The 11,196-nt window shown below is 40.1% G+C and overlaps 1 protein-coding gene across 1 annotated transcript; it reads right to left on the reverse strand.

The window, feature by feature from the left end:
• Window positions 1–689: 689 nt before the first annotated feature.
• On the reverse strand, window positions 690–7,059 carry LOC136542057 (cellulose synthase-like protein E6). The gene is made up of 7 exons (XM_066534332.1): window positions 6,755–7,059; window positions 3,345–3,663; window positions 3,094–3,234; window positions 2,883–3,014; window positions 2,241–2,453; window positions 1,578–2,144; window positions 690–1,482 (listed from the first exon to the last, which is right to left on the reverse strand). The coding sequence occupies exons 1-7, from the start codon at window positions 7,006–7,008 to the stop codon at window positions 934–936; spliced, it is 2,175 nt and encodes a 724-aa protein (XP_066390429.1). The 5' UTR covers window positions 7,009–7,059; the 3' UTR covers window positions 690–933.
• Window positions 7,060–11,196: the final 4,137 nt, after the last annotated feature.

The following is an 11,196-nucleotide window of genomic DNA, read 5'->3' on the forward strand; positions in this document are numbered from 1 at the left end:
GGTGGCGGCAGGCTGTGCCGCTCCGCACCTGGGCGGTGGAGAACGCTACGGGTGCCTCGCGCTGAGCGGATAAGAGCGAGTAGACGAACAGATATGATCGACTAGATGAGAGATTTTTTTTGAGACACTCTTGAGCGGATAGAAGGGGGTAGTTAGGCTGACGTTACAGCCCACCAACTGAGCGTTCGGGCATAGGAGTTAGGACATAGGAGTAAGCTTGCTCGTCGTCCGCCCGTGCCCGCCCTGCATGACGCGCGAAAGGGGCTAACAAGCAGTCAGGAACGCATCACTTGGAGAATGGAGTCTTGGTATAAGTCAATAATAAAATCAAGTGTTTAATTATAAGTCAAGTTATAAGAGCTAAGCTATATAATAATTAACTTTTATGTATCTATAAACAGTTTTTTTATTATATGATATCATGTGTTACATTTTGTTTCATATATATTCCTCATCATATGCATTTCTATCCAGACCCATCAGTGTTTATGTTTTCGTGTTTTGCTCGTATGAAAGCTGAGCTCTTATCTCTTTTCTTCACATAAGTAAAAATTACCGACTAGTTTGACTATAAGACAATTGATATACTTGTTCTTACACGGGTGTTGCCAATTGCTATATACATGCCCTACGTAGTTGGTGAGTGCTGACGATCGACATGGTAGCTCGCTCACCTTTTCCGAAGAATATATGGTACGGTGAGGTGAATATGTGTCATTAATGATCATCATATCAGTAGGATGAAAGTTCATCCGACTGGGGGCATTTCAGTCTTGACCCATACATGTTCACACACGGTTGGGAGCTCTCTATCTGTTTGAGTAGTATTTACACGACACAGCTAGCTGAAGGCATCGTTTTTGCGTACTGCAAGCATACATTTTTGCATCGTGTAGTATCAATATCCTCTGTACCTTTTTTAGGACCCCAAAATCAAAAGAATGGCACAAAGAGGGCCAACATCACAAAGCCAATGGAGGCTAGTGTGACTGAGAACGGTATTCTCCCTCTGTCCTTCCTGAGAAACATTGCTTCATAGATTGGGACGTTGATGATCACTAGCACCCCACAGAGAATGACCTGGAGGAAAAATACATGCAATGCCATTTTACTCTCGCCACTTGCCAGGATTTGATATAGTCCTCCCACCAGGCACACAAGGTTGAGGAGTGCAATGGTTGCGATGATCACGTATTCCGACGACGACGTTCCGAATTCCATGATTTCTTGCTCATACCTTTTGGATTCATCTTCATCGCTTACCTTTGGTGAAACTACAAACCCCATCTTTGACAGTCCTAACACCTTCCTGATGGTGTCAATGACGCCGTAGAGGTACGAGGTTATTCTTTTGACCATCCACATCCTTTGTCCATTCCACCATCCTCTCAATGTTTCTCCACATGATAATGCCTCATATGCGCTGTAGATATTCTTCACAACTGAGACATATATGAAAGGTGCGATCCACGGGCTCATTATCTGAAATACATAATTAAGAGGATCATGTTAGTTTCAATGCAAATTCACATGAACTGAAGTAATACACTAATACTTGTTATATGTAATTAACATACCTCAGGGAACAAGGGGGTGCCCTTGAGTAGGCATAGTGAAGGGATGACAGCATAATACAACGTAGGCAGTGAGTTTGGTGCCCATAAACCGTAGATTGAGTAGCCCATTTGATGTGGTAACTTGGTTTTTCCATGCCCAAACAAGAAGGGGCAGTACTTTGAAACAAAAATAGTGAAATTACCCTCGCTCCATCGCTTGTGTTGCAGTATTGTCTGAGCAAGTGTTGTTGGCCCTACACCGATAAATCCTGCTCTTGGGGGATTGCTATAGACCGACTTCCATCCTCTGCAATGTATTGCCAGTCCGGTGATGACATCTTCCACTGGACAGCCATATTTCAATCCCATCTCATCTCCCCACTGCGTGTTATGTTCGTAGGTGCAAGTTGCTAACGACTTTGCTTTCTCTTCAGTCTTGTCTATGCAGTGCTCTGTCTTGATTCCTCTGTCCCAGTCTTCCTTGTAGTCTTTGGTGAACCTCCTGCCGCATAGGGTCTCCCTTCTATGGAAGCATCCAGTGCCAATATATAATGGGCCACCCCAAGTGTCCAGACCGCTCAACTCCACCTTAAGATTTAACACCAGTGTTAGAGTCAATGCATGCATAATGACTGCATATTCTGCCATGTGAGAACTGTATTGAAATATATATATTTTTCTGACCTCATTGATGACATCGAGGGAGTTACCATATATGTTGTTCTTGGTCATATTGTTGTAGTTCTGAGGGTACTGCACAAATGCGATTTTGTGACCCATTTCTTCATCAAGGAAGAAGCACATAGCATCTCTAATTGAATCGCTATTGTTTGAATACATATCGCAGTCCACATTCATGATGATAGGGCTATTGCTTATCACTGATGACACCCTTATCTGCATTTCAAATGAAAAGCTCACAGCTTAGAAATATGCACTGTGTTGTTTACGGGAATTGTCAGACTCCAATCCCTAGTCTGTACTTTATGATATCTGGTGGCCGTCATGAGTAGGTTCTCATATAGCCATATATGTAGGAGTAGGACCAACAGATCTGAATTGCACATTCACAAACTCTATGTTATGATTTTTCTCCTAATAAGGAGATGAATCAATGATAGCTGATAGCATGTCCTGACCTTTATGCTACTTTCATCATAGCTAGAAAATTTGTGATAATGAAAATCATAATTGTTTCGACAAACTTGTTTCAAGTAGCAATTATAAGCAAACATGTATGTGCTAATGTGAAGCATGGAGTTCACAGCATATTTGCTAAGTTAGACCTAAGATGATGGAGTGATGTAGTAAGATTAGTGAACATACCAGAGCGTTCATTGCCCCAGCTTTGAAGTTATGGTGGTATTGAGGCCTCTTCTCTCGTGCCATGTACACCAGTGTTGGCAGTACATTTCCTTCATTGTCAACTGCATTGCTGTTCTTCCCATCTATCAGAATCTAGCAAAAGGAACAGTTTTTTTTAATAAAAAGCCTGGCGTCCTGAACAATGCGAAATTAGGAGGGATGGGAATGGTACCTGAACAATTGGGTGGTGATCTTTTGAGGTAATACCTGTATTCCACTCTGAAAATCCTTTATGTTTTACTTTGATTTCTTTAGGAACCTTGCCCAACCTAGCCGCGGAATCGATTCGCTCTGTCATTTCTTCATAGAGGTCCTGCCCAAAAGAATACCAGTTGCCATGGCGAACATGTGTGAGTGCCAATGTATTCCTACTGCCTACTAGTCATCTGTATACAAGTGTTTAATTTCAAAAAATACACATACTTTGACCAATGACCACTCTTCTAAGGCGTGTGGATCATGAGGCTTATCCGACGCCGCAAAGTAGGCGGCCGGTGAGCGTGGCTCAATGTTGTATCTCCTGCAGAATGGAAGCCAGTGCTTTGCGAAGGCGGAGATCTCCCACATGCCGTAGAAAGTGAGAATGGAGCCCCCGTCGTCTGAGAGGTACACGCGTAGCTTCTCAGGTGGGTAGTTGTATGCCATGAGTGACAGGACTGTGGCCACGACAAGGCTTGGTGGCTCCGATTGCGGGTCCGCTGTGCATACGAAGATGTCCACACAGGGTAGCCGTTCTCCAAATCTGCTCCAATTGACATGATACGGGTGTTAAGGTTCAGTAATAGCTTTGTTTACTTTCTTCCAACGATGGCATGATTCACAACAAACGCACAGTTCTTTTTTTTTAAAGAAAAAACAAACAGGTCTGGTTCGGTTAGTAGAACCCATGCCATCGTAACCGTTTCAATAGGCTGTACACGCAACGCATGATGCACAAAGGACCAAAATGGACCCAAAAAAATCTGATGCATATGTCATCGAATCGCCCCTGGTCTATCTATTCTTATCTGGTCCTGGGTGCCTGTGGTCTGCAATCTGTAGCACGGTTTCAAACTTTACTATACATGCGTAAAAAAAACTTTACTACATGTAAACGGTTTTCTGAGGGGCCTCAGATTTGTTTTTCCACACCCTGTCGCAATTTCTAGCTGCCCTTGGAATAGAAATAGGAGATTTATAGCCCATAAAAAAAAGAAATAGGAGATTTATAGAGATCGGTCACCTTCTGAGGAAAAAATGGATGTATGGGCACATGACATGAATCCATAGTGGATACCCACGGGTACATGGTTGGGATAGTCCCCACTCATTTTTTCACCTTTTGAACCATCCTTTGAAATCGATTTTAGGACAATTCATAGGACGACATGTCTCTAGAAATATGTGCCGTTAAAATAAATTCATATATATTTTGTTTTCAAATGGAGCTGGATGAGGACAAAACTTTATATCTAAATTATATACAACTTTGTGGAATCTAAAACTTTATAGTTGGTAACATTTTCGTTAGGCTCATTTATATTCGTTACAAGCTCCCAAACATTTTTTTAAAAGTGAGTTTTTGATGTTTATAATTTATATAGAGGTCTGCTTCTAAAAATGATTTCTATAGACAGGTCATAAAGAGACTTGTCTTTCGAAATAGTTCCAATAAAAATAGAGGGCAAATTTTTCTACTGCAGTTAGGCCATGTTTGAAAGGGCCCCGGCCGGCTCCATCATAATGTTGTAGCGGAGTCGTTGGAGCCTCAAAACACTTGCTCCTTTGGCTTCTCCACTTTTCCATTTATATTTTGTCGGAGCTATTTTGCTTCACCCTAGTGTTGCACAGTGTGTATGCACGTGGAGCCGGAGCCGCTCGGAGGGGTGCCAAACAACGCCTTAGAATTTAGAAACATGCATGTAGTGGCACGTAGAAGGCTTGTGCGAGGCTTGGGGTCACACTGTCACGGGTTTGGATCCACAAGAAACGAGAATGCACGTGTAAGGATCATGTGCCCTTATACATGATTTAGCATAAGTTTTGGTGAGATGATAAAAACTCAATCAATACTAACATGTGCGCTAATATATGTTCGACGTGTTATATACTAGGTCCTAGAGATGCAAGAGACCGATGAAAAACAAAGTCAAACAAAGGGAGTGTACATAAACTTCATATAGTGAATCTATTTAGATATATAAAAATTAATATTATTTTTTACAGAGCTAGTCAATTTAAAAAAAAACTTTGACTTAGTTGAAACCTAAAGTTATATTTGTTTTTAGGACGACGGAGCAAGTACTACTCAAGGTAAGCTGTTGCTATGCTCTGGTACAAACTTTCACTATGTAGAAAATATTTTTTAGGGATGGCTCGTAACTTTTGTAGGGGTGGTTTTGCCGGCCGTTCCTATGAAGGGGTGGCTATAAATCACTGATTTATAGGAGCGGTTTGTAGGGGCGGCTAGATATTGAGCCGTTCCTACAAATCAATTTTCAAAAATCACGAAAAAGGAGAAAAAATAGTAATTTTTTAATCCGAGGAGATCCCCATCGGCAGCCACACACACCCTCACTCTACCGTTGTAGTATTTTTTCATGATTTTTGCACACTTTGCGTGTGCCGGGTTTCAGACCCATAACCTCTCGCTCGCACGTAAACTCCTCTACCACTGCATCTCACGGTCACTTGTGTCTACGTTTCATTTTGGTTCCCCACATATTATACAAAATTGAGCATAAATTGATTATTTGAGGCCTTAACTAATTCAAATGAAAAAGTTGTCAACTACAAAGTTTTATAACTTTTCTAGATCTACAACTTTCATTTTGGTAGTTTCTCCATCCGAGGTCACTTATAAAATTTGAATTTCAAATTTGAGAAATTCGAACGTAGTTTTCCATGACAAGATGATTTCAAATGAGAAAGTTATCAATTACAAAGTTTCATAACTTTTCAAGATCTACAACTTTCATTTTTACTGTTTATCCATCCGAGGTCGTTTAAAAAAAATTCAAATTTCAAATTTTTGAAAATTCAAATGTAGTTTTGCTTGACAAGATGATTTCAAATAAAAAAGTTGTCAACTACAAATTTCATAACTTTTCGAGATCTACAACTTTTATTTTGGTTGTTTCTCCATCCGAAGTCGTTTGCAAAAAATAATTTTTAGTGCTTAATTTTTAATACTCGGCGTCTATTTGTAGAGGCACTTCAATATTGAGCCGCCCCTACAAATCGGGCCATTTCTAGGGACGGCTGATAACATCGGCCGCCCCTATAAATCTATTTGTAAGGGCGCCTCATGTGGCAATCATTTATAGGGACGGCTCAATATAAAGCCGCCCCTGCAAAGAAAGGATGGTGTTGCTACAAATCGTTTTTTTAGTAGTGTTTTCAAATGGCGAGTTAGCAATCATTCTCACGTACGTTCGCAAGGACATCAGCAACAACGCCCTAGCACTATCGATGGACTTTGGACGTCTAAACATTATCAACTCAATTAGCTTAATACGGAGTGTACAATAAGAGCTAATGGAGCTAGTACGTCGTGGTCAAGAGTCCACCAATTTTTAGCCCATGATTGGTCTATATTAATTCAATCCACTGTCACAAGAGGGTTAATTTACTTTTAGCTCAACGATCTAATTAAACGCCCCCTTTGTTAACACAAACAGCATGTTGGTTGTTGGAGTACGTGTATACATATGAACCGATGCATCAAGAAGTTCCTAATCTTCTGAGAAATGCTTGGACGTGCAACAATGATACTTATATTGATACATATATCCACAGAAAGTATATATGTATATGCATGGATCATGATATATGATGCATGCATGCACACAAACCTGGCGGCGAGCCTGTCCACGAAGGTGCGGCGGCGGATGGGGCACCAGCGCACGGACTGCGTGATGACCCAGTAGAAGGCGAACCACAGCTCCGCCGCGAGCATCCCCAGCCACGCCGCCCTGCCGGTGCCGGCCGCCGGGACGTGCGCCGCCCTGTAGCAGAGCAGCAGGCATATCCCCAGGAACACCGTGATGGCGTGGAGCCTGTAGAGCGCCCTGCCTCCGTGCTTCTCCGTGGCGAACAGCCTCTCCATTTCGGTGTCCCCACTCCCCGGAGCCAGGGCAGGATTTCAGTACTGATAGATAGATAGGCCTTGTTTAGATGCCATCCAAATTCCAAGTTTTTTCACTCTCTCTCCATCACATCAATTTTTAGCCGTTTGTATGAAGTATTAAATGTAGGTAAAAAAATAACTAATTACACAGTTTAGTTGGAAATCACGAGATGAATCTTTTGAGCCTAGTTGGTGCACGATTGGACAATATTTGCCAAATAAGACGAAAGTTGTACTATTTATCGGGTTGAAATTTTTTCGCAATCTAAACGAGGCCATAGATGAGCGCGCGGTGGCGCATATAAAGCCGATGGGTCGTGTGTCATTGGCTCGCTGCTGACACACACCGACAAGACAAGGCAGCTCTTGTATAGTATTATAATATATAATAAACTATGGAACGCTATGTATGACGCTAGCTATTGGATGGCACGAGCCACACAAGTCATAACAAGGCAGAGAGCGGTGGGGTATACAAGAGCAAGGCTCATAACAAGGCACGAGGCAGTGAGCGGTGGCGTATACAAGAGCAAGGCTCGTAACAAGGCAGTGAGCGGTGGCGTATACAAGATCAAGGCTACGTTAATAGCCGGACGCTGGCTGTACGATTCTTTATAGTGTACCTCTCAGCTCGCTCTCTCTCTCTCTCTCTCTCTCTCTCACACACACACACACACACACACACACACACACATATATATATATATATATATATATATATATATATATATATATATATATATATATATATATATATATTAGTTACTTCTTCACTATTAATATATAGTTCATTTATATTTTTCATAAAAAATTTTGATTCTTGTGCCCAAATCGGATATAAACCTACTCCCTCCATGTTTATAAAGAAAGTCATTTTGAGGTTGTCTTTAAGTCAAATGTTTTTAACTTTGACTATAAATAAATTCTTTTGGGTTAAATTTAAAAATATGAAAGTGGTGTAAGTAGATTCATCTTAAAATGTAGTTCTATAAAACTATATATTGACTATATTCTATAAATATTTTTTTAGCAAAAATCAGTGATCAAAGTTTTTTTTGAGACCATGTCAACGTGCAAAACGGCTTTCTTTATGGACATGGAGGGAGTACATCTATTTCTTCTCTTCACTATCCACACCCTTTTACTTTTAGGCCATGTTCAGATACATGTGTATCCATCTCAATCTATATGTGTTATAGTGAAATAAAGTAGAATTTAGTTTAGTTTCACCCCGATTCATTTCAACACACGTAAATTAAGATGAATACATACGCATCCATATGAGGCCTTACTGTGCTTGATAAAGTAGAATTTAGTTTAGTTTCACCCCGATTCATTTTAACACACGTAAATTAAGATGAATACATACGCATCTGTACGAGGCCTTACTGTGCTTGCTCTAGTGCCGACTCCTGCAGGTGGTGGTGCGTACCACGGTCGTAGCAGCCGCATGCAACAGCCGGCAGCGACCAACTGCCGGCGCATAACGAGGGACACTAGTGTCCATTGAGGATCGAGCATTTGCATCGCTACCGGCGGGGCGGGGGTGGATATATAACGGATGGAGAAAAAAATGAATTATTTCAATCTTGTATGCTTCTTTTTGTCTGTTTGTTTGTCTGAATTTTGGAGAAATCTGAATAATTTAAAGGAATGCTGAAGAAATTTGTGAAAAAAAAAACTATTCTAAATAAAAAAATAAACAGATCCGAATTTGAGCGCACGCAAACGGGGCCATGCACCAGGCCAGGCCAAATAATTAACGATGTCACGGATTACGCCGGGCACAGTGTAACTCTGTAGCTAGTAGCTAGCTCATCGATCGAGATCGGGACGAGAACCTTTGCTAAAAAAACGATTTGCGGCAACGTTTTCTTTCTTTACGGCGACGGGTCGAGCCGTCTTTATAGATGGTTGTCAAATAAGTTGTCCTTATAAATAAGTTTATAGAGATGACTGGTATTATCAGCCGCTCTTATAAATAACTTGATTTATAGGAGTAACTCTATATCCGATCGTCCTTATAAATAAGATTTGTAAAGCGGCTCAATATTGAACCGTTCCTATAAATACACGCCCGTTATTAAAAATCGAAAAAGCTGTATACGTCGCGCGAGTATGGTGCCTGTACTACCGCTGTGTGTCTGACCCGGTCCAGGTGCAGCCCTGTAGGCGGTCGGTGCATGGTGCAGGTGCATGCACCCCTGTCACATCAGCTAGCCCCTATACCCATGTATGCATGCTGGTTGTCACGCGCTTCTAAAATACTTGGTATGAAGCAGACAGATCCATTAAAAATTAAACACTAAAAATTAAATTTTGTAAACGATCTCGGAGAGAGAAACAACCAAAATAAAACTTGTAGATCTCGAAAAGTTATAAAATTTGGTAGTTGACAACTTTTTAATTTGAAATCATCTTGTCAAGTAAAACTACGTTTGAATTTCCAAAAATTTAAAATTTTAATTTTTTAAACGACCTCAGATGGACAAACAGTAAAAATGAAAGTTGTAGATCTTGAAAAGTTATGAAACTTTGTAGTTAATAACTTTCTCATTTGAAATCATCTTGTCATGGAAAACTACGTTCGAATTTCTCAAATTTAAAATTCAAATTTTATAAGTGACCTCGGATGGAGAAACTACCAAAATGAAAGTTGTAGATCTCGAAAAGTTATAAAACTTTGTAGTTGACAACTTTTTCATTTGAATTAGTTTAGAGCCTCAAACAATCAATGTATGCTCTGTTTTGTATAATATGTGGGGAACCAAAATGGATTATAGACACAAGTGAATGTGAGGTGCAGTGGTAGAGTAGATGGCGCGTGAGAGAGAGATTGTAGGTTCGAATGCTGGCCGATGTAAAGTGTGCAAAAATTGCTATTTTTTTTCTTCTTTTTCGTGATTTCTAGAAATTGATTTATAGGGATGGCTCAATATCTAACCACCTCTACAAATCAATTTGTAAGAGCAGCTGATAATACCAACCACTCTTATAAATATATGATTCATAGCGATGATTGGATAGAGACAGCTAACCAAACTGTCTTGATAAATAGTCTACACCCGCCCCTATACGTGGTGAACGTCGTCTCGATTATTGGCTATCCTTCCTTTAAATACTGGGAGGACAAATCCAACTTGAGAGCCGTGTTTGACACGGGCTCCTCATGGTCAAGCGATATATAGTTGAGTTACGATAATTATTATAGGCCCGTTTGGCTTACCTCATATTTGATTTGTTCGACTTGTTTTTTCAATCGGAACAGTATTTTTCTTTCACAATAATTCAATCAGAACAGTGTTTTTTAGCCAGTTTCAACCAAGATTTAGCAAGCCGAACATGGCCATATATATGTTAATTTACGAAATTGTTATGGTAAATATCCTCATGTGGTAGAGTAACCCAACTATCGTAAATATGCATTGACAATATCGTAAATTAGTATATAAAATTATTGTAAAATGAGGTGGCTACAGAATAACTTATTTTATAATTGGCTACCAAATATACTCTCCCATATATATATATATTGTACTACTATATGTTTATACTCTCTGCTATTAGCAGCCGGAGGTTTTTTTATGGTTTTTGTACACTATGTTATTGCTGTGTGACGACGGTAAAGTCGGTAGTGGTGTAGAGCGTACTCCAATCTTTACTATTATTATTATTAATTACATCGTCATCGGCTTGACAGCCACATTCACGGACGGGAAAGTAACTAGGCTGCTTCCAATAGGTTATACCATACACATTTATTAGATGCTATATATGTAGGATGTTTAGTTTAGTTGGCAATGAAATAATAAAGAGAGACGAATAGATCAAAGATTAGCTGGTTGGGTTTCTTATGGTGGAATCTGCCCACTCAGATTCAAAGTTCTCAACTTGGTAGGGTGCCCATGGTGACTTCGCGAATCTCGAGATCTATCAGCTCAGTTCCTTCGAAGATGCTTATAAAGATAGGATTTGTGTACCTGTGCTTACAAGAGTTAGTGTGCATGCGTACCATGTAATTCTAAAAAAGAAATAATTAAGAGAGACAATGAAGCTATGACACCATGGTGTTGCAGCTTTGGTCTGAGATGCAAAAATTCAACATTAATTTCAATCTCTTAGTCTCGATCCACTTTTTTAGACATACAACATATGAAATACTCCTAG

This window comes from Miscanthus floridulus, chromosome 3, assembly GCF_019320115.1.
Source record: "Miscanthus floridulus cultivar M001 chromosome 3, ASM1932011v1, whole genome shotgun sequence".
NCBI lineage: Eukaryota > Viridiplantae > Streptophyta > Magnoliopsida > Poales > Poaceae > Miscanthus > Miscanthus floridulus.